The sequence below is a fragment of the Rhinatrema bivittatum genome, chromosome 1 (genome assembly GCF_901001135.1).
Source record: "Rhinatrema bivittatum chromosome 1, aRhiBiv1.1, whole genome shotgun sequence".
NCBI classification, from domain to species: Eukaryota; Metazoa; Chordata; class Amphibia; order Gymnophiona; family Rhinatrematidae; genus Rhinatrema; species Rhinatrema bivittatum.
This window is the reverse complement of record NC_042615.1, coordinates 335,820,113-335,844,128: the sequence shown is the minus strand read 5'-3', so window position 1 is coordinate 335,844,128 and position 24,016 is coordinate 335,820,113. Positions and strand designations below refer to the sequence as shown.

At 48.3% G+C, this 24,016-nt stretch overlaps 1 protein-coding gene across 10 annotated transcripts in view; it reads right to left on the bottom strand.

The window, feature by feature from the left end:
- RUFY3 (RUN and FYVE domain containing 3) overlaps positions 1–24,016 on the bottom strand; it is a 263,821-nt gene that overhangs the window by 70,617 nt on the left and 169,188 nt on the right. For all 10 annotated transcript variants that reach the window (XM_029598577.1, XM_029598631.1, XM_029598639.1 and 7 more), the window contains 2 exons: positions 23,295–23,378; positions 17,526–17,693 (listed from right to left, as the gene is read on the bottom strand). In XM_029598577.1, the coding sequence (XP_029454437.1) occupies positions 17,526–17,693; positions 23,295–23,378 (252 nt within the window). The remainder of the gene's footprint in view (positions 1–17,525; positions 17,694–23,294; positions 23,379–24,016) is intronic.

Sequence of the window (24,016 nt, the reverse complement as noted above, 5' to 3'; positions counted from 1 at the left end):
CCAATCCACAACAGGACACTGCCTCCAATCCCATGACCTCCCAATTTCCTAAGTAATCTCTCATGAGAGATTTTGTCAAACACCTTCTGAAAATCCAAATACACTGTATCAATAGGCTCACATTTGTCCTCATGTTTATTTACACCCTCAAAAATATCTAGTAAATTAAAAAAAAGGAAAGGTAGGTAATTTTTTTAGTGTCTTTCTTTCCCTTCCACCCATCTCTAAGCATGTTCTTTGATTTATAGATTCATCCCATGTAAGAGGACAAGAGACATTTTCACACCAAAAATCACAGTCCTTATCAATAGTCAACATTTATATAGCGCTAATCAAAATTTCTTAGCGCTTTACAATAAATACACATAATACCACAGCATAAGTTAAAATAACTAAAACAAAAAGTTCACTTATTACAACTGTATATCTGCAGAGCGAGAGACAGCTCTAGCAGACATATTGTGTATGTAGAGAATTGCAACTATGTTGCTCAAGAAACATTTCCGGCAGGGAGATCCAACAACCAGACAATAGGGACAAAAGACTCATGATGGAAACCACTAGTGCCTGGAAAGGCTGAAACTCAGATAGAAGGGAGATAACTTGTGGGAACAGAAAATATACTAATGTTAAAGCAATAGTGGGCTAAGTTGAAAAGAAACAGATCCAACTGTCATGATGTGCTGAAATAAGAGGAAGCTGATAAACAAAAAAATTCTCTATATAAACAGCTAATGTGTAAGCAGAAAACTGAAGGAGCTCTGACAGTGACTGTCAGGTCATTTGTCTCTCCTTCCCGATACTCTGTCTAATTTTGCATACCAATAAATGCTTCTAACCTGACTGAGTAGAGTCTGTTTATCTGTAAACACGGGAATAAGCACTGTAAGAAGCCTTCACAACAAATCACAGAACATGAACATAAACTCGTAATGTGCACTGAACAACCACTACAATTTTCATTACAATACTCCCATCATTAAAACTAACAGCTTAAGAATTTAAAATAAAATAAAAACAAACGATTACAATAAATAATAAAAAAGCATAAAACAATTCTTGGAAAAACCTACCATACAATAATTTTGCCAATTTGGAAGATATTAGGTAGGCCATTAGTTAGTCCAAACCCCAATGAAATTAGCATATCCTAATTAAAAGCTTGTTGAAAAAAGAACCCCTTTACCAGCTTTCTAAACTTGTTATAGGAAGTCTCTTTAATAGGGCAGGGAAGTGACTTCTGGAGCTCAGGTCCCTGTACATAAAATAAGTGGTCTGGGTGGGGTGGGGTGGGGGCGGGCTGGGAAAACGCCATTAGTTGCTGTCCTGGAAAAGCACGCACCAGCAGCTGACCGGTGTGCCAAGTTTACTTCTGCTCTGGAGTAGCAGTAAGTACAAAAACAAAAATACTGAGGATAGGTAGGATTGGTTTAGGGGTCGGGGAGGAGAGGGGAAGAGGGAGGAAGGATAGGGTTAGGGAACTAGGAAAAAGGTCGATCGCGTTGTCGCACATAATTGAAAAATCCCCCCCACGCGAAAGGGGCACTCGCTCGCACATATTATAAAATCTGGTGCACATATATCGTATTTTATAACATGCACACAGCGACATATACATGTTATAAAATCGGCACGGCCATATGCGCGTGCCGGGAACCGCGCATGGGTCTTAAAATCACCCCCCAAGTGTCACATGTATAGTTATTACCAGTTGGTATGTGTGCACTTGGTGCAGAGCAGTGATACCAGGATTCCGTTTTTGGATAGAATGATTGAATACTCTGACAGAAGCTTCAATACTACTATTTATCACAAAGAAACAGATCAGAATAATTTGCTGCATTATAATACTTGTCAATCATCCTCCTTAAAAAATGCTTTGCCTGTTAGTTCTTTCATCTGACATGATCATGTTCTTCCAGATAGGATTTTAAAGAGAAAGCTTATGAAATGCATTAGCGATTTTTGTCCAGCAGTTACCCTACCAAGTTAGTTCGAACTGCATACATGAGTGCACTTTATTTGGATTGCTCTCAATTACTATGTTCTTCTGATCTTTGGAGGCTAGAGTAGCTGACCTGGAGAAGCAGAGGCTAACAGAAAAATATATAGAGGAGACCTTTAAGGACATGGTATCCAAGTCCTAACTCCAATCTGGCAGCCCTTGTGCTGACTTGGGAGGAACATGGTCACCTGAAGTGATCCTGTAGCTAGGATCTGCTCTCCATTGATGCATTATCCTCTTTCACTGAGGATTGGACTCAAAGGGCACAAGCCCTTGGAAAAAAGGGTTAGGTCAGCTGTCACAGACGGTGATTCGATTATTAGGCGTACAGATAGCTGGTGGATATAAGGATTGCTTGGTAACTTGCCATCTAGATAGAATTTTAGATAGCGCTTGGGAGGAGCTGGCTATTGTCATACATGTGGGCACCCATGCTATAGGAAAGTATAGAAGGAATGTTCTAGAAGCCAAATTTAGATTTGTAGGTAGAAAGTTGAAACCCTGATTCACCAGGGTAGTAGCATTCTCTAAAATGCTCCCTGTTCCATGTGCAGGACCCCAGAGGCAGGCAGAGCTCTGGAGTCTCAATGCATGGATGAGATGATGGTACAGGGAAGAGAGCTTTAGTTTCATTAGGAACAGGGCAACAATTTGAGGAAGGGGGAGCCTATTCCGAAAAGATGGGCTCCACCTTAACCAGGGTGGAACCAAGCTGCTGGTGCTAATCTTCAGAAAGGAAACAGAGCAACTTTTAAACTAGAACAAGGGAGAAAGCAAACAAACACTCAGTAGCAGATGGTTTAGAGGAAAGTATCTTTGAAGGATACTAATGAAAGAAAGGAGTATGAGCATCCTGATAGGCTGCTTTTGCTTTTATTAAAGCCTATGTGCCTACAAGTAAAAAACAGAGGATGGGGATAATTTGGAATCTTTTAACTCTATTTTTTATCTAAATAAAAAAAATGTACCTTGAAATGTCTGTATGCTAATGCATTCAGTAAGGTGGGAGGAGTAAGAATATATAGTTCTGAATGAAGAGAGAGACATAATTAGCATATCAGAGACATAGTGAAAGGTGAATAACCAAAGGATCAGTGCTATACCAGGAAATAAGTTATATTGCAATAATAGAATGGATCAACTTGGTATGGTATGGCACTTCATATCAGAGATGGCAGAGTCCAACAGAATAAAGACCAAATGCACAGTAGGATCTTTATGGGTGGAAATTCCATGTGTGATGTGGAAAAGCATAGCGGTGGGGGTATACTACCGTCTACCTGGCCAAATTGGACAGAGAAGGAAATGTTAATGGAAATGAGAAAAGCTAACAAATTTGGCAGCACAGTAATAAAGGAAAATTAGTTTCTTACCTGATAATTTTCGTTCCTGTAGTACCAAGGATCAGTCCAGGACACCTGGGTTGTGACTCCGCACCAGTAGATGTGACTCCGCACCAGTAGATGGAGACAGACTAAAACTTGTGGGCGGAGCCATATATGCCCCTGTGCCAGTCACAGCCCCTCAGTCATACGTAATGTCAAAGTAGCAATGCAACCAATCAACAAAACTGGCTAGAAAATTCACTACTAACCCAAAACTTAGCAGCAAACTCCTAACCGGACTCCCCAACCGAGAGAGCTAAACAAGCGATCAGCAGGACTAAGAACAATTATGAGCGGACTCTCAGTTACTGTGGCGAAGCTCTGCGGGCGGGATCCTGGACTGATCCTTGGTACTACAGGAACGAAAATTATCAGGTAAGAAACTAATTTTCCTTTCCCTGTACGTACCAGGATCAGTCCAGGACACCTGGGATGTACCAGAGCAAAAGTTACCTAGGGTGGGAAGCAGAGAGGCCCGCTCGGAGTACCCTCTCTCCAAATCCCCCGGAATCGGGAGCCCGGACATCCAACCGATAATGCCTGATAAAGGTATGCATCGACTTCCAGGCAGCCACCCTGCCAATCTCTTGAGGCGATACCTCGACTTCCAGGTAGCCGCCCTGCCAATCTCTTGAGGCGATACCTGAGAAGCTTCCGCCCAGGATGCGGCCTGGAGCCAATGGCCTCCTTAAGCCAACGCACGAACGTCGGGCGGGACGCAGCGGCCCATTTCTTTGGCCCCGAGAACAAAACGAACAGATGGTCGGTTACCCGGAACGGATTAGCAACCTCTAAATGAAGAAGAGACCTCCGCACGTCCAGCTTCCGACTGGGGATCAGAGGACTCCCCGACCCGAAAACGCCGTTAACTCCACTGACCAATTCACGTGAAAAGACGACCCAACCTTAGGAAGAAGAGGATCGTCCGCCAGGACACTCCGGGATCGGAAATCCGCAAGAACGGTTCCCTACAGGACAGCGCCCGCAACTCCGCCCGTCTTCAAAGGAAGGGCCTTCGGAGTTGCGCGCTTCAATGGCGCCAACGGAGCCGAGCCTAGGGCGGAAGAACCCAGTAGAAGTTCCAAGAAGGACAAGGTGGACGCAATGGAGGACGGAGACGTTCAGCCCCCCGAAGAAAACGGGAGATATCCGGAGGAAGAGCCAAGGAGGCTCCCCGGACCTTACCCCGTAAACGTGCAAGCGCCGCCACCTGGACCCATAGCGAACTGCACGGCAAGCCTTTGACCAGACCGGCTTGAAGAAACGTTAGAATCTCTGCGACTGAAGCGTAAAATGAATCCATCGCTCGCTGCACGCACCAATCCTCAAAAACCGCCCAGACCCAGACAGAAGCCAGAGACGTAGACCGCGTCCTGTACCACAGCAATGAGGCTATCACTGCATCTGAGTAACCTTTTCTCCTCGGGCGACTCCTCTCAAAACCCATGCCGCGAGACAGACGTGATCCGCCACCTCCAGGCAGCCCGGGTCCTGAAGTAGGAGCCCCGCGAACCCATGGAGACGAATAGGAGACGTCACCGACAACTGGATGAAACCTGCGAGCCACGGACGACATGGCCACTCCGGTGCCCCCATGAGCACATGGAACAGGTGCAATCTATGCGCCGCAGAAACTTGCCGACCATCAACCACGGGGAAAACCTGTACAGGGGCAAAATCCGTCGGCCAAGGAAGGACCAGCGCGTCGACGCCTTCTGCTCCCCGTTCTCGATGCCGACTGTAGAAACGCGGAGCCTTCGCGTTGTTCCATGTGGCCATCAGGTCCATGTGGGGCAGCCCCCCACGGAAAAACATCGTCCGCCAACTCCCATTCCCCGGGGTCTAGATGGTGGTGGCTGAGGAAGTCCGGTTGGACATTGTGGACCCCGGCAATGTGGGACGCGGCGATGGAGCCGAGATGGCAATGTGGGACGCGGCGATGGAGCCGAGATGGCGCTCTGCCCAGCTCAACAGCAGGTGCGCCTCCTCCGCCACTAGTGGACTCCTTGTCCCCCTTGGCGATTGATGTACGATACCGCTGTTGCATTGTCCGACAACACGCGGACCGCCTTCCCCCGGACCACGGGGGGGGGGGGGGGGGGGGACGGACCACAGGGAGGGAGGCCTGCCGGGCCAGGCGTAACGCTCTGCTTTCCAGATGGTTGATGGACCACTGCGACTGGCCGGAGGACCACCGGCCCTGCACTGACTTGCTTAGGCAGACCGCTGCCCCACCGGAGAGGCTGGTATCCGTCGTCACCACTGTCCAGTTGGGAACCAGCCGGGATATACCGCAAGTGAGATGGTCCAAATCAAGCCACCAGTGAAGACTGGCCCTCGTCTGGGCCGTGAGCGGAAGCGGTAGGTGAAACCGTCTGGGCGTAGATGAGCAAAGCCCAAGGAACCAACGCCAGGGTGGACGCCATAGACCCCAGAACCGTCAGAGAATCGCAACCAGCGGCAGCTGAAGACTCCATAATCGACGCACTTTAGGCTGAAGCTTGCGTGCACGAAGCCTGCGCGGTCCAACCTTCAAGATGGAAATGATTCGGTCAGTGATTGCCGCGGTGCGTCCAGGCGAAATCCTAGCCTCCTTGGATCTCACAGAGGCGTACCTCCATGTCGGCATCCCACCGTTTTTCCAGCGGCTCCTCAGATTGTGCATCTTAGGCAGGCACTACCAATTCCGGGTTCTCCCCTTCAGACTCGCCACGGCTCCTTGCACGTGTACGAAGGTAATGGTAGTCGTAGCGGATACAACTTCGACTGGAAGGGTGCCTGGTACACCCCTACTTGGACGATTGGCTGATTCGGGCCAAGTCCGAGGGTCGTTGCCATTTGATTACCCCTTTGAGAACCAAAATGGGCCGGGACGTGCCGTCCTTCCTCGGGACAATGAAGTAAATGGAACAACGACCTGTGCCTCACTGATTGGGAGGTACGGGGAGGACTGCTCCTAAGGTCTCTAGGTGCTGGAGGGTGCGGTGCACCGCCCCCGTTTTCCTTGGTTCTGTGCAGAGCGACATCAGGAAATTATCCGGTGGAGTTCGTGCAAAACGTAACTCGGAACTGTGCTGCAATAAGTTGAGGACCCACAGGGCGGACGTTATTTTGGCCCAGTCCATGAAAAGCAAAGTCAACCTCGCCCCTACGTTTGGAACGAAGGGCTATGGCTGCCTTAAGGAATGGCCCAGCAGTATCTCATTGCGAGGTCTTGGGCCCCGTGCCGGACGGGGTTCCTCCCTGGCTGCTGTAACGCTTCCCCCGGAAGGACTGCGGCCACGAGGAGGCCAGTGAAGACGTCGAGCGATAAGAAGGCCCAGAGGACCTCTGGGGACGAGATCCCTTGCTACCGTGGAAACGGGACGTAGCAGAATAGGAGGACCGAGTTCCGGACCTGTCTTCTGGGAGTTTGAAAACCCGGTTCTCACCCAGGGAAAAACCTCCAGCATCCAACTCTTTACCGAACAACAGCTTTCCCCTGAAGGGCCGTGCCCCAAGGAGAGCCTTGGAGGATCCATCCGCTGCCCCGTTGCGAAGCCAAAACAATGGGTGAGCCGAAAGCAGCAACCATGGAATTAGCCGAAGTACGCAGTAGATCATAGAAATCATCCGCACTATAGGCGATGGCAGCCTCCAGACGATCCGCCGGCGTGGCCTCTTGAGCCGAAAGACCTGCAGTCGCCTGTAGAATTTGGGCCCGACGCAAACTAGCCCGCCTGGCGTAGTTACTACAGAGGGCAGCTCGGACCCCTTCACGCTGAAACCTCGAAGATTGACCTCTTTGTTACTGCCAACACTGCCGAATCTACCTTCGGAAGCCGGAAGCCGTAGAAGCTCCAGTACGTCCTCTGGCAGCGGATAAAGCTTGTCCATTGCCTTGGTCCCCTACAGACCCAGCTCTGGAGTATCCCATTCCTGAAACAATATGTCTGACGCCGAGAAACGGAATGTGAAGGTCACCGCTGGACCAGTGAGCCCCAGCAGGACTGGGTCCATGTTCGCTCCAGGGCGCGAACCTGTCGGTGGGGCTTCCACCCCTAGGTCGTTGAGGATAGCCGGGATAAGCGGGGACAGTTCATCTCTGCGTAAAAACTGAACCACCTTAGTGTCATCCCCATCACCGGTTTGTGATGGTTTGCCCGGACCAGTCAGGGCAGAACTGTCCCTGGATGCTCCATCGGCCCCCCGCAGGGGCTCTCCGGGCGGATCCACCTGATCCTGTGAGGTGGACTCAGACTCCGTATCCTGCGGGACCCTTCTCGGTGGTCGCATTCCCGTTGCTGGAGCCAGGGAGAAATCTGGGCCCTCCCGGGATTTCTTCTTCCATGGGCCGTCCCCCTTAGGGTGGCCATGCCTCTCCTTGCGTCTGCGGCCCTTGTACTTGAGCACCTTGTGCAGTCGGAGCGCGAAAGCGGCCGAAAAACGAGGACCCGGATTTCTTCTGCCGTGGGCCATCCCCCTTAGAGTGGCCATGCTTCTCCTTGCACCTGCGGGCCTTGCCCTTGAGTACCTTGCGCCATAGGAGCGCGAAAACGGCCAAAAACTAGGACCCCGAAACCGAGGAGGACCATCCTTGCTAGCCTCATCCGGGGACTCAGCCCCCCCCAGAGGACCCCCCCTCGAAGGCCTGTGCTGAGGAGACAACGCGGGAGGCATGCCGGGATTCCCTGCCGGATCGCGTACAATTTCACGGGCTGACCCCAAGATGGCCGCCGCTCCCGCGCTGAGCGGGAAGGGGTCAGCCGGCATAAGAGAAGCGGCCAAAGCGCGTGACGGCGATGGTGCCGACCGGGATTGGCCCCCCCCGTCTGTCCCGGACGGTCCCTCCCGCCCGGAACGCAGGCGGAGCGAATCCCCCCTCATGAAAACCGCGCGCGTGCCGAGCCGCAAGTGCGGCAAATCGACCCCTTCGGCATCCGCGCGGTCGCGGCGGAACGAGCGGCAAACTAACAAAATTGAAATTAAATAATTAATTTCTACCGCCGAAAACACTCCCCGCCCCTTGCCGAGCCGAGAAAACTCCCCCCCCCCGGCGAAGAAACGGAGAGCCGCACAAGAAAATAAAAGCACAATTTTTTTTTTTTTTTTTTTGTACTCAAACCTGCCGCTGTCCGGAGTCCCGAGTCTTCTGCTTCTGTTGGGGGTGAGTGAACCGGGCTCCCCGGTGTCACCCCCTACGCTGCTGCCTGTGGTAGGCCGGGTCCTCGACCCTCAGCAGCGGCCTCAACCAGGGGGGGATGGTCCCCTCAGAACCTTCCCACCCCCCTGGGAGGCAGGACGGACAGCTTCCTCTTGTGTCTTCTCACCTTTAAATTTCCTTTTTCTTTTTTTTTTTTTTAAATGAACAAAACCAATAAACCGAAACCAATAAAACCACAAAGACCCTGACTAACTATCAGTCCTCAGGCCACTCAGAGGCTGTGACTAGACCTGCACCACCTACTGGAGACAGAGTAAGACTGAGGGGCTGTGACTGGCACAGGGGCATATATGGCTCCGCCCACAAGTTTTAGTCTGTCTCCATCTACTGGTGCGGAGTCACATCTACTGGTGCGGAGTCACAACCCAGGTGTCCTGGACTGATCCTGGTACGTACAGGGAACGGGAGATTTCAATTACTCCATAACTGACTGCTAAGGAGGAGGTAACATTTCTAGATGAAATAAATGACTGCTTCATGGAGTAGCTGGTGAGGAACAGACAAGAGGGGAATTCTTAGTGAAACACAGGACTTGGTGTGAGAGATAATGGTAGAGGGGCCACTCAGCAACAGCGATCATAACGTGATTTAATTTGATTTAATGAATGGAGGAAGGATATTAAGGAAAACTACTGCTCCAGCATTTAACTTTCAAAAGACAGATTTTGATAAAATGAGAAAAACTGAAAAAACTGAAGGGTCAGCTACAAAGGATAAGCATTTACATTAGGCATGGATATTGTTTAAAAATACCATAATTGGAAGTCCAGACCAGATGTATTCCAAGTATTAAAAGAGCTGGAAGGAAGACCAAATGACTGCCAGCATGGTTAAAAGGTGAGGTAAGAGAGGCTATATTAGCCAAAGGAACTTCTTTCAAAAATTGGAAAAAAGGATCCAAATGAAGAAACTAGGAAAAAGCATAAGCAAGTTAGATATAAATACTGATAAGGCAGGCAAAAAGAGAATTTGAAAAGATGGCGGCTGTAGAGGCAAAAAATTATAATAAAAACCTTTTAAAATATAGTCAAGCAGGAAGTCTGTGAGAGAATCAGTTGGACTATTAGATTACCAAGGGGTTAAAGAAGCACTTTACATGGCCATAGCGGAAAGGCTAAATTAATTCTTTCCTTCATTGTTTACTGGAAAAGATGTTGGAGAGATACCTGTGCTGGAAACTATATTTAATGGTGAGATTTGGAAGAGCAAACAAAATATGGTGAAACTGGAAGATGAAACTGGGCATACTGACAAATTAAAGAGAAGCAAATCAGCTGGACCAGATGGTTTACACCGCAGAGTTCTGAAAAAACACAAATGAAATTGCAGTTGTATATCTATTACTAGTAATTTGCAATCTGTTATTAAAAACATCTAATGTACTTGAGGATTAGAAGGGGTCCAAAACGCCAATCTTTAAAAAGAGCTTTGGGGTGATCCAGGAAACTATAGACCAGCGAGTCTGACTTTACAATTTTTCCCAGCATTAGACTCTATTCTAAAGAACAAAATCACAAAATATATAGACAGACATGGTTTAATGGGACAGAGCCAGCATGGATTTACACAAATGTCTTGCCTAACCAATCTGCTATATCTTTATGAAGGAGTTAATAAACATATGGATAATGGTAAGCCAGTAGATAAAAGTCTATTTGGATTTTCAGAAAGCATCTGACAAAGTCTCCTATGAGAGACTGCTGGGAAAATTAAAAAGTCACAGGTTAGAAAGCAATGACCTTTTATGGACTGCAGCTGGTTAAAAGATAGGAAACTGAGAAGAAGAATAAATGGTCAGGTCTCAGAGTGGAGAAAGGTAAACAGTGGAGTGCCTCAGAGATCTGTACTGAGAACAATGCCTTTTAATATATTTATAAATGATCAGGAAAGGAACAATAAATGAGGTGATCAAATTTATAGACCACACAAAATTATTCCGAATTATTAAATCACAAGGTGATTGTAAGAAATGGGCCCTTGGAAGACTGGGCATCCAAATGGCAGATGAAATTTAATGTGGACAAATACAATAGGGAAAAGTAACCCATGCTGTAGTTACATATTAGGAGTTGCCACCCAGGGAAAAGATCTGGGCGTCATCGTAGACAATACTTTGAAATCCTCGGCTCAGTATACGGCAGCAGTCAAAAAAGCCAACAGAATATTAGGAACTATTAGGAAAGGAATGGAAAATAAAACAAATGTCATCGTATTACCAGTACTTCTGTATTGTTCCATGGTGAGACTGCATATACAGTATTTTCTGCGATTCTGGATGCCGCATCTCAAAAAAGATACAGATGAACTGGGAAAGGTAGAGAAAAGGGTGACCAAAATGAATAGGGGATGGAATGGCTCCTATAAGAGGAAAGACTAAAGAGGTTAGGGCTCTTCAGCTTGGAGAAGAGACAGCTGAAGGGGGATATGCTAGAAGTCTATAAAATGATGATTGGACGGAAACGGTAAATGTAAATAGATTATTTACTCTTTCAAAATATAAAGACTAGGGGGACACTCCATGAAATTAGTAAGTAGCAGATTTAAAACAAATCCGAGAACAATATTTTTCACTCAGTGCTAAATTAAGCTCTGGAATTCAATGCCAGAGGATGTAGTAAAGGCAGTCAGAGTAGCTGGGTTTAAGAGAGGTTTGGACACGCTTCTGGAGGAGGAGTCCATAAACGGTTATTAATCAGGTAGACTTGAGGAAAGCTACTACTTATCCTTGGGCATTCACAGCATGGGATCTTGCCAGGTGCTTGTGACCTGGGTTAGCTAATGTTGGAAACAAGATGCTGAGCTTGATGGACCCTCAGTCTGACCCAGTATGGCAATTCTTGTGTAAACTGGTAAGGCAAGACTTTCCTTTGCAAAAACTGTATTGACTCTCCACCTTTAAAACCATGTCTCTTGATATGGTCAGTATTTTTGTTTTTAAGAATAGCTTTGACCATTTTGCACTGCACAGATGTCAGGCTCATTGGTCTATGGTTTCCTGGATCACCCCCGAACCCCTTTTTAAAAACTGGCAACTAATGGCCACCCTCCAGTCTTCTGCTACCATGGTTGTTTAAAATGCTAGGTTGCAAAATCACCAAAAACAGTTCTGCAATTTCATTTTTAGAATACCATCTCATCCTGGCGATTGGAGAAATTATTTATCTGATAATTTTGTTTTCCTTAGTGTAGACAGATGGACTCAGGACAAATGGGTTTATGCTCCCCAGCCAGCAGATGGAGACTGAGTCGGGTTTCAAAGCTGACGTCACCCTAGATACACCCCTGCAGTGACCTCAGCCCTTCAGTATTCTCTTCAAAAGCTACTGTGGACATACTATCGAAAAAACTTGATTAAAAACGAATAACCGTAACTGTACTCAATCAAACAAACACTGAACCCCAGTAAGTTTATAGATGCCCTGATCTAGGGACTGGATGACGGCTTACTCATAATCTCTTGGAATAGATATCCATTCCACGGGCGAATCCTTGGCACCGTTCTTGGGCAGCCATGGGCAGGATGCTGAGTCCATCTGCCTACACTAAGGAAAAAGAAATTATCAGGTAAATAATTTCTCCATTTCCTAGTGTGTAGCCAGATGGACTCGGGACCAATGAGATGTACAAAAGCTACTCTCAATAAGGGCAGGAGGCTGCTTGAGGTCCGGTTAACACCGCCTTTGCAAAGGCTGCGTCCTCCTAGGCCTAAACATCCAGGTGATAAAACCTGGAGAAAGTGTGCAAGGCGGACCATGTCGCCGCTCGGCAGATGTCGACGGGAGACAGCAGTCTAGCTTCCGTCCATGAGACTGCCTGAGCCCTAGTGGATTAAGCTTTAACCTGAAAGTGTAATGGCTTTCCTGCCTCCACATAGGCTACTGTGAACACCTCCTTAATCCAGTGAGCTATGGTAGTCCATGAAGCTGGTTCGCCCTGCTTCCTTCCGCCATGAAGGACAAACAGACAGTGTCTTTCGGACCGGTTCTGAAACTTTCAGATATCGCACCAAAAGCCTACTGACATTCAAATGGCGGAGGATGCAGTATTCTTCCATGTCCTTGTGCTTACCTAGGGATGGCAACGAAATGAACTGATTCAAATGAAACTCCGAGACTACCTTGGGCAAGAAGGATGGAACGGTATGAAGCTGTAATGCCCCTGGAGTCATCCAGAGGAACAGATCCCAACATGACAATGCCTGTAGTTCAGAGATGCAACGTGCTGAGCATATAGCCACCAGTAACACCGTTTTCAAGGTTAATAAACACAAGAAAAGACTGCACAGCAGGCCGAAAGGAGGGCCCTGCCAAAAATTCTAATACTAGATTAAGATTCCACAAGGGAACCGGCCACCGTAGGGGTGGCTGGAGGTGCTTCACCCCTTTCAGAAAATGGGCCACGTCCGGATGAGCCAACAGGCGGGTTCCATTTACCTTGCCCCTGAAACAGAAGAGAGCCACTACCTGGACCTTCAAGGAGTTAAGGGTCAAACCTTTATTCAAGCCATCCTGCAAAAATTCCAGAATCAGTGGGATTTTGACCGCCTAAAGGGGACACCGCGTTCCCCACACCAGGCCTCAAAATACTCTCCAGACCCACACATACACTAGGAACGTAGAAAACTTCCAAGCGCGGAGTAAGGTGGCAGTTATTGCCACAGAATATCCTTGTTACATCAGGCAAGCCCTCTTAAGGGCCAGACTGTAAGACAGAACAGAGTCGGATCCTCGTGAATGACCAATCCCGTCTGTAGCAAGGTCCCTGTGCGGTGGGAGGTACAGGGGGGTTGCCACCAGGATTCTTCACTTACCACAGATGCCTGGGACAATCTGTAGCTACTAGTAGGACTAATCCCCTGTGGTGCTTGATTCTGCAATTGACCCTGCCCAGCAGGGGCCACGGAAGGAAGGCAAATAGCAACGCTTCTTCCAGCCAGGTCTGAACGAAAGCGTCAATCCCTAGGGACCACTGATTTCTTCTGCGATTGAAAAATCAGGGAACCTTCACATTGTGAGATGCGGCCAGCAGGTCGATGGACAGGAGACCTCAGCGATCTACTATCAGCTGAAAGGCTTTGGTCAACAATGCCCACAATTCTGGATCCAGACTCTCCCTGCTTAGAAAGTCTGCTCTGACGTTGTCTTTTCCTCCTGTAGATTTATTTCTGCCCATTCCATAAGGAGATCTAAATCCTGTGACCCTTGCTGGATCTTGGTTGATGTAGGCTACCGTCATTGCATTGTCCGACATTACATGGACCGCTTGACCCTGGAGTATGTGGCTGAACTGTAGACATGCCAATCTGACTGCCTGGGCTTCCAGGTGGTTTATGGTCCAGAGGACCTCTTCCTTGGTCCAACGTCCCTGGGCCATCAGTTCCTGACAGTGAGCTCCCCTGCCCCGGAGGCTTGAATCTGTTGCAAGGACCAGCCAGTTCAGAGAGGACAGGGGTACACCCCTTCTTAGATGAGCTTACTGCAGCCACCATTGGAGCCAAGAGCATACTTCCCATCAGTAAGTGGAAGCGAATTGAATAGTCTTGAGACTGTGGGTTCCAACATGACAGCAGGGAGTGCTGATCGCATTGTGCCCTCGCCCACGGCAGTACTTCCAGAGTTGCCACCATCAAATAGAGAACTTGAAGATAGCTCCACACCATCTGGCATATCTTGCTTAACAACAGACACACTTTGCACATCAACTTCCTTATCCGTGTAGTCGAAAGGAAGACTTTGCCCTGCTTGGTGATGAATTGGACTCCCAGATATTCCAAGGAATGGGAGGGGTTTGAGACTGCTTTTATCTAGGTTTACGACCCAACCAAGGTTCCTGAATCAAGGTGGTCACCCTGTTGATCACCCGGAGACTCTCTTCCACAGACTTTGCCCGGATCAACCAGTCCAAGTACGGTGCATAAAGATTCCCTCTTTATCAATGCTGCTGCTATGATTACCATAATCTTGGAAAATGCTCTAGGGTGGTGGCCAGGCCAAAAGGCAGCACCTGAAATGGATAATGGCAATCCAGTATTGGAAAGCACAGGAAACTATGTTCTTGACAGATTGGAATATGTAGGTAAGCTTCAGATAGTTCTTAACCTCCCTGGACCTGTCTCGATTGTTTGGCCATTACCACAGAGCATAGGGTTTCCATGCGGAAATTAATCACTCAGATATCGGTTGATACTCTTTGAGGTCCAGGATGGGGCCTTCTTGGGTACGATGAAATAGATAGAATAACTCCCCGTATTTTGCTGGGGCGCAAGTACTGGGATTATAGACATCCTGAGGAGCCAACAGTGTAATCTCCACTGCCCACTTCTTGTGTTGGGAGTGGCAAGGAGATATCAAGAATATGTCCCGAGGAGTGTTTTGAAATTCCAGCGCATATTCTTCTTGTATGACCTCCAGTACCTATTTGTCCGAAGTGATCTCGACTCACCATTGGTAGAAGAGGGACAGTCAACCCCTTATCTCCTCGTTCCGAAGGTGGGTCGACAATATTTCACTGGGGGCTTTGGGACGAACCTGAACCTGGGCCTGCCCTCTCTTGGGATGTTGGCTCCAAAGGACTTAGACCTCCCAAAGGAGGTCTTATCTTCTGGTAGCCGGGGAACTGGAGATTCACCCCATTTACTGGCCAGCTTTTCCAATTTGCTTCAGAAGAGAAGTGATCCTTTAAAGGGCACCTTTGTGAGATTTGCCTTGGAGGTTGCATCTGCTGACCAATTCCACAGCGATAGCTGTCTTCTGGCCACCACCACTATGGCCACTCCTCTGGCCGAGGTACAGACTAGGTCTGAGCCCACATCAGCTAAAAAGGCAGCAGCACATTCCATAACCACTCTGGAATTCGCTCCAGAGTCATCCACCTCCCGAGAGAGGAGCATGCACGAACGAGCTACCAGGGCACAACAAGAAGCAATCTGTAAGGTCATTGCTATTGCGTCACAGACCTGTTTAAGGATGGACTCCATCAGTCTAGCGTGAGCATCCTTTAAGGCTGCTCCTCTCTCCACTGGGATAGTTCGCTTAAAGAGGGCACAGTAGACACGCACTAAGTGTACCGACGTTCTATGGTGAGAATACAGCACGCACAAAAATGTGTACAAGATGGCCCCACAGCGGCCTACCACATAGTGTGCCAACCAAACCTAAAGCAGGGCCTAGCCCACCGGGAGGCTACTCAACCCGCTTGGACACCCACTTCCCCTTACCCCAACAGGATCGAGAATGACGTCGGTATGGCACACCGAGCAAGGAGACCGGAGGAAGTCTTACCAAAACGTCTCTGAATTGGGAGGAATCCTCTTTTTTTTTTTTTAAACCGGCTGAGTACAGAGAGTCTCCAGCTGCAGGGGTGAGAGGGCTTTGGCTGTCACTGCTGTGCTCGGCTTCCTGCACGCATTGCCTTTCAGCTGCTTAAGCAGCAAAGTCCACACCGGGAACCGGCTACCAGACCAAGGGATCTTGGAAATCACCTCAGGAATTCTCAACTGGGGGAGGGACCTTTAGGTATCACCGCAGGAGAGTGAGGCTCAATCTTTTCTCCAATTTAAAAGTAGAATTTCGTCTTCCAAAAAGTACAGTGATCCCCATAGGGAAAGCATGTCCACATCTGCTGGAGTTGGCGATACTGAAGGGCTGAGGTCACTGCAGGGGTGTATGTAGGGTGTCGTCAGCTTTGAAACCTGACTCAGTCTCCAACTACTGGCAGGGGAGCATAACCTATTGGTCCTGAGTCTACCTGGCTACAAACTAGGAAAAAAAGAAATTTGCAATGATTATATGGGATCTATGATTATACAAATCAAGTGATTATAAGGTAAAGTTTTTGATATCTTATGCTTGATATACGATAGTCCCTTAGCCTCAACGTAAGCTCAAAATAGAGTGAATGATGGTTATACATATTTGGTTGTTTTATTCTTTTTTTTTTTGTTTGTTTTGTGATTTTCACTAAATGCAACTTCTCCATCCCCTGTCCACAACCAAGCACCACGGTCTGCAAAATCGAAATGCTAGGTTAACTGTGGTAGAATCCCGTTGTGAATGCTTATTTGTAAGGAGCAGAATAAAAAAGTTTCTCAGCCATAAATTCTTTTTCTCCTGTAAAAAGTGAGAGAGGCGAGGTGGTGATTTGGTAAAATGGGAATTTGAAGATTTTAGAAAGGGAAGTCTTTCTACCATCTTGTGCGCTGACTTTGCATCTTTTTAAACTCTTTCCTTTTTTTTTTTTTTTTTTTAATTTTTTTGACCTATAAGTTTCCTCCTGATACTTTGGGTTTCCTGCTCAATCAGAACTGAGCCCTACAGGAATATGAGCCTTCCTTTGCAATTAGCCGGATATGGTTTCCACTTATGTCTCCTCTTAACTTTAGTCCAGCCATTGTGGCATTCCTCGGTTGGGGGAGTAGGGGGGCTGTGCACCTGGGATCCTTCCAGAATCCTGCAATCACGGCCCTGAATCTGGCCACTGGGTGTCACCATTGCACGACGACTTCCCGCCCCACCCCCCTCCATCAGGGCTGCAAGCGCTGCCTCCGCAGCATCTTCCGCCCCACCAGACAAGGGCAGCGGAAGACCTGAGCTGGTAATCAGACTCCGATCCTTCCACATGCCAGCACACAGAGCTGCCACGAAGCCCCTCCCCCCCGAAATGACAACATGAAAGCTTTTCTACCCTCGTGTGCTGTACTGTGCCAGTTGTCATTAATTTTCGGCCATGCCGCAGCAGCAAAGGCTGGGTAGCAGGGATCAATACTGCTGTGCCATGCTTACGAATATCTGCAATTTTCAGATTCCCAATTGAGCAGCCTTGACAGGGTGACTAAGGATAATAAAGCACACACAAACAGTTCTGCTGCAATTTGGCAGCCTGGTCTGAGCATCCCGCACAGCTGGTTTTAGCGGGGCTTTGCTGACACGCCTACCTGCAGTTTGAGCGCAAGCTCATGCTTCAGGGTCCTGAGATCATCCACCTGCTGCCTGAGCGCCACCAGCGCGTCCTGCTTCTCACAGACATCTTTTTCCAGCATCTTCATGGCTAGCTCCATCTCCTGCCTCATGCCAATCTGCACTTCCAGCTCCTTTTCCACATCCTGAAAATACACAGTGAGGAGGAGAGAGAGGGAGGGAGGGGGAGGTGGTGGTAGTAGTTATTGATTCACTCAAAGCTCTAGCACAATTTGCTGCACCCCGTTCGCCCCCTATGTGCCGCTTCATAGAATTAAAACAACTGTCATGGGGCAAAGGGATGCACCTCAGTTCCTGAACCACCTTCATGGCCCAAATATCTTATGCTGCAAGAAAGATATTCCACACAGCTTGGGGGGACATGTTTCCACATCCTGCTGAGATTTACTATGGTGTGCGACTTTTTTTTTTTTCTTTTTTACCCATCTCAGAACTTTGTGGAATGGACGCCTTTCACAGCAAAAGCAAAAACAAACAATCTGCTATCGAGCCACCTGAATAATCTGATCAGCAAACCTTTATCAGTGGAAAGGAAATTCTAGAAGAGAAGGACATGGTACGAGGCATGCAAGGGGGTAGGACTTGGGAATACTCTTTAGAATGCATTTCTTCATGGAAAGGGAGGTGGATGCATGGAACGGCCTCCCAGGGGAGGAAGCGCAGATAAAAAGAAGTTGCTTACCTGTAACAGCTGTTCTACCAGGACAGCAGGATGTTAGTCCTCACAGATGGGTGACATCATCAGGATGGAGCCCAATCACGAAACACTTTTGTCAAAGTTTCTAGAACTTTGACTGGCACCACGGAGCATGCCCAGCATGCCACCAACCCTGCATCCAGCAGGGGTCCCCCTTCAGTCCCATTTATAGTAAAAAGTAAGTGCAAAAAATAAAATACATCGCAAGCGAACCCAACTCCGCAGGGTGGCAGGCGGATTTTGTGAGGACTAACATCCTGCTGTCCTGTGAGAAAGCAACTCTGCTTTCTCACAGGACAAGCAGGATGGTAGTCCTCACATATGGGTGAGTATCGAGCCGAGGATGCCCGAGTAATGTACCAAAAGCACCCAAAGACATGCAACAGGCACAACAACAGGGGTGATTTTGGATAAGAGCGCAGTCTGAAATTCCCAGCGGGCTGTTGGAAGGAAGCTGGGTATTAAGTTGAGAATAAATTGCGCAGAACAGACTGGCCAAAGATAGAATCTTGTTTGCCAGCCTTGTCCAGGCAATAAATGAGCTGCAAAGGTATGGAGAGAACTCCATCTAGCAGCCCTGCAGATGTCAGCGAGAGGTACAGAACGAAGATGTGCTACAGACGTTACCATTGCTCTAATAGAGTGCGCTTTAACGCATCCCTGGAGCGGAATGCCTGCTTGCTGGTAGCAGAAAGAAATTTCCGTGGATGCTTGTTCAGGGCACGAAGATCTAAGATTGGACGAGTGCCTCCCGATCTTTTTGGTATTGGGAAATACCAGGAGTAGAAGCCCTTTCCTCTTTGTAGAGGGGGAAACTATTCTATGGCATTGGCTTGTAGGAGGGATGTTATTTCCTCCTCTAGAAGTGGAGAGTGGTCAGTGGAACTCCACCCCGGATGAGGAGGAAAGTCCGCCGGTAGTGAGAGGAAGTTTAGATGGTAACCTTGAGCTATGACAGACAGGACCCACTGATCTGTGGTGATTGTGTGCCACTTGTTGGTGAAGTGGCAGAGACAGCCAGTGGAAGTCAACAAATGCTCTCTAGTGGGGAGTCAAAATCCCGAGGAAGGACCAGGTTGTGGAGCTGGTTGAGTCTTCTGAGGCCTGGTCTGGCAAGGTTGAGCCTTCTGATAGGGTCTGGTTGGACGAGACCATGCTGGAGGAGGGTAGTATCTATGTGCTTTGAAGGTAGATCTTTTTGCCTCCCTTCTGAACGGCCATTTAGAAGAGGAGGAGAACTCTGTGAGCCCAGCAGAGAGTTGAGGCAAAGTCTCATTATGATCCTTGAGCTGTGCTACAAGTCTCCTGAATCTTCTCGCCAAAGAGATTATCTCCCATGCAGGGGACGTCCGCTAACCGCTCCTGAACTTCTGGGCGCAGATCAGAGGATTTCAGCCATGCCCACTTCCTAGCACTTATTCCAGCTGCTGAACACCTTGGACGCAGTGTCAAAGATGTCATAAGCGGCCCGCACTTCATGTTTGCCAGCATCAAGGCCCTTTTTGAGAATCGAATTGAGCTGGTCCTGGAACTGGTCCAGAAGGGAATCAGAAAACTCCTGCAACTGCTTAAATAAATTCCTGTTGTATTGCATCTTAAAGTTGGTAGGCCGCAATACAGGAAATTAGCATAGAACCATGAAAGACTCTACGACTAAAACCATCGAGGAATTTCTGCTCCTTCCCAGGAGGCACGGAAGAATGAGGCCATGGTCTTCCGGCCTTCTTCTGGGCAGATTCGACCACCACTGAATGGTGGGCTAGTTTAGTTTTCTGGAAGCCAGATGCTGATTGGACTAGATAGGTAGCATAAGATTTACGGTTGACAGGTGGTACCGTCCTTGGGTGCTCCCAGTTGCTCTGAAGAAGATCAAGGAGGACCTCATGAACAGGGATGGACATTACCTCCTTAGGTGCATCTACAAACTGAAGGACTTCCAGCATTTTGTGTCTGGAGTCTTCTTCAGTCTGGAGGGTAAATGGAATGGTCTCCGCTACCTCTTTGATAAAATTTATGAAGAAGAGGTCTTCTGGAGGGGATCTTCGCCTCTCCTCTGGAGGAGAAAGTTCAGATGAGATATCTCCGGTGTCCTTGGAGTCCGAGGAATCATCGGTCCAGAGCTGGTAGGGTTGATCCCCAGCATCCAACAGGCCTCCAGATGGTAAAAAAAGGACCTTCTCCAGTCGGAGGAAGTCAGGGCACTGAAGGCATCAGAGGAGGCACCGGCGGCATCAGTAAAGATCTATGCGGCATCAGAGGCAAAGGGGGCACAGAGGGACTCTGTGACCTCTGTGGAACTACTCTAGAAGGCCCTGGAATTGGATCCGGCATCGATGTTCCCTCCTCCTCCGAGAGATGGATGAGCGCAGATGGTTCATGATGAATCTGTATTTTTACCGGTGCCGATGGCAGAGCACAGATGAGGACATCAAGTCTGTCGAGTAATGATGTGAGCACCTGTGGCATCTGATCCGGAACCGGAATCGTCCTCTGTGTCAATGGAGTCGGAAGTCCATGGAGGGCCTGTACCACTGCCTCTTGAACCATCCGGTTCAATTCCTCACGGAAAGCTGGTGTTGTTAATACCAGTTCCGGAATGGGAGGCTGGATGGGCATCGCCGGAGGGTCCACAGGCATATGTGGAGTCTCGGCTGCCGGCCCCACCGAAGGCGGGGGAAGTCCTCAGTGTACCCGGTCTGGAGGAGGTTGGGGGCTCCTTGGCACGGGCCTTCTTCCTCTGTGGCTCGGTTGATGCCGAAGTCGAGGCCACCGGTGCGCCCGAGTCGGATGGCGAGGTTTTCCGATGCCGATGGTGTTTGTCCCGATGGTCGGCCTTGCCCGTGCTTGGTGCCGAGGATGTAGAAACTGAAGTCTTCGACATCGATCGAGAGTCATCGGTGTCCGACTAAGGACTAGACTTGGCAGGCGACGGTGTCAATGACTTGGAGGTTTTAGAAGGCAGGCGCTGTTTTGTATGGAACAGCAAAGCCATCTTTTCTAACCTGGCTCGACACCCCTTAGGGGTCAGTTGGGCACAGTTGGTACATGTGTCCACATCATGGGTAGGGCCCAAAAAGAGTACACAAAGCTGGTGAGGGTCTGTGATAGACATTGTCCGAGGACAGTCAGGGCACCTACGAAAACCCATCGCTGCTGTCGAAAAATTAGGCCGCGGTGCGGTCGGTGACCATCGGGCCTAAACACTGGAACCGTCAGTAACCGAGTAGAGGTAAAGCTTACCTTACAGTCGCTGGTATTGATGGTGGACAGGGGGACCCCGGATGGGGTGAAAAAATTTGAAAATTGAAAAAACAATCCCTGAGGAAAATTCCTGTCAGGAATCTGTGAGAGCTCCTCACTCCGTTTAGCTAAAGCTGCACGGAAAAAAAAAAAAAAAAAGAGAGACTGAAGTGGGACCCCTGCTGGTTACAGGGTTGGTGGCATGCTGGGCATGCTCAGTGGTGCCAGTCAAAGTTCTAGAAACTTTGACAAAAGTGTTCCGTGATTGGGCTCCATCCTGATGATGTCACCCATATGTGAGGACTACCATCCTGCTTGTCCTGTGAGAAACATAATTCCTCATAAAACAATAATAAAATCAAGAAATATAACATCAATCCTAAGAGTAAAACTATACTAATAGAGAGAATATTTCAAAACAGTTGATGATCATTCAATAAACTCACATTTTTGTTTTTTTAAAGTTCTCAAAAATCAATAAAATATTTCAAAGTAGACACATCAAATAACATTCAACAATTAAAATTAATAATAAAAAAGTCTCCGCTCTCCACACCTGGGATCTTTTGATTTCCAATCACCCTGAGATATCATAGACGGGGGAAGGGGCCACACACTCACTTCCTGTCTCATACACATACTCCTAGTCACACACACATACACTCACAGATGCATGCATACTGGCTCTCATATCCTCTCTCTCTCACGTGCACATACACATCCAGGATCTCTCACACACACAGGCTCTCTCACAAACTTCCTCTCTTTCTCACTCACCACCTCACATGCACACAGGCTCTCTCAAACATACTCACTCTCACACACACAGGTTCTCTTACTCTCACAAACACACAAAACACAAGCTATCAGTCTCTCTTACACACACACACACACACACACTCAGAGGGTCCTGCTCTTTTTAACGGGCTGCGGCCATGCCGCTCTTCCAGCCCCACCAGCCTCTCTTCTGGCTGTGGTGGGATGGGCTCTTCAGGACCCACCAGACCTCTTTGCCTGCTGCAGCAGGATGGGCTCTATCGAGGCCATACTGCTCTTTGGGCCACATGTATATAGGTGTCATATCTGCAGCAAGTTGAGGCGGCCATTGCAGGAGTGTTTTTGGGGGGCACTTTTTGCTGCTCCCCAAATTTTACTGCCTGAGGCAGCTGCCTCTCCCTGTCTCATAAGACAACTGCCCCTGGTCACATACATCCCCCTAATGCATGATTCAGAAATGTGTGCATTTCTCATCTCTTCCTAGGCTCCAGGCTGCAAGCCAAATCTCTGAGCTGCTCTCAGAGACAAGAGCAGCCACAAAGGGGTAAAAAAAAAAAAAAAGGAAGATAATGTAGCCTGTCAGAGAAATCTCATTTTAAGTTTCCAACAGCTTCCTCTGGTCCTCCTGCTCACATAAGAAGGTGGCGCTTTGCATTAGTCATGCCACTAAAAACATATCTGGCCAAATACATGTTTCGGCTATGTCAAAACAGAACGACTCAGGCTCACTGGATGTGAAAAACTAAAAATACCTTAGGAAGAAGTTTCTATTATGTAAAAGAAATCTTAGGATGGGACAAGGCTTCCTGTTTCCTACTTTGAGGGGTGACTGATTGGCTTTCACAGAAGCACATATATATTTTGTGAAGACAATGCAGAAAGCTCAGGGCCGCTAGTGATACTGTTAACCGCACAAAGTCCAGGGTGGAAGCTGAGAATTTCAGGAGCTAGCTAGTAAGACTCCGATTTGTTAGAGAAGTGCCAGGTCTCTCCATGATCCCTCAGTCCTTACCAGTCGCAGTTGAGTCTCCTCTTTTAGGTGTTTCCTTGCTTCACTCAGGGACTGCCCATCCGCAGTTCTGTCCTGCTTACTTCCCTGGAAGAAACACAAGCCACCAAACCTGATTAGTCAGAGGTGGAACTTTTGTAGTCCTTGCATCTATGAGCTACCTGTTCAACAATGGAAAAGGTTCCTAGCTCTTTTCTGTTCTCATTAAAAAAATAAAAATAAAAATCTTATATCAGCATCCTATTTCACTGGATGACAGAATCCTCAGCAGGTCAAAACTTGTATTGTGACTGTCAAGCTAGGGAGAATCAATTAGAGATGTGCATTCATTTATCATGAGTTAGGCAATTTCAACGAAATTGCCTAATTCGTCGTGGTTTGGGGGACGCAAACCACAAAACGGTTTTTCCCAGAACTTCGGGGAAAATTAGTTTTTCGGGTTAGTGCGGGGGGAGGGGCAACCCCCCCCCCCCAAAAAAAACAAAACAAAACCCCAATCCATCAAATTTACTGTATTACAACCCCCCACCATCCCGATCCCGCCCCAAGACTTACTAAAAGCCCTGGTGGTCCAGCGGGGTCCCGCAAGCAATCTCTCCCTCCGGGCCTGCTACGAATCAAAATGGCGCTGATGGCCCTTTGCCCTTACGATGTCACAGGCGCTGCCGGTGCCATTTATCGGCCCCTGTCACACGGTAGGAGCAATGGATGTCCGGCGCCATCTT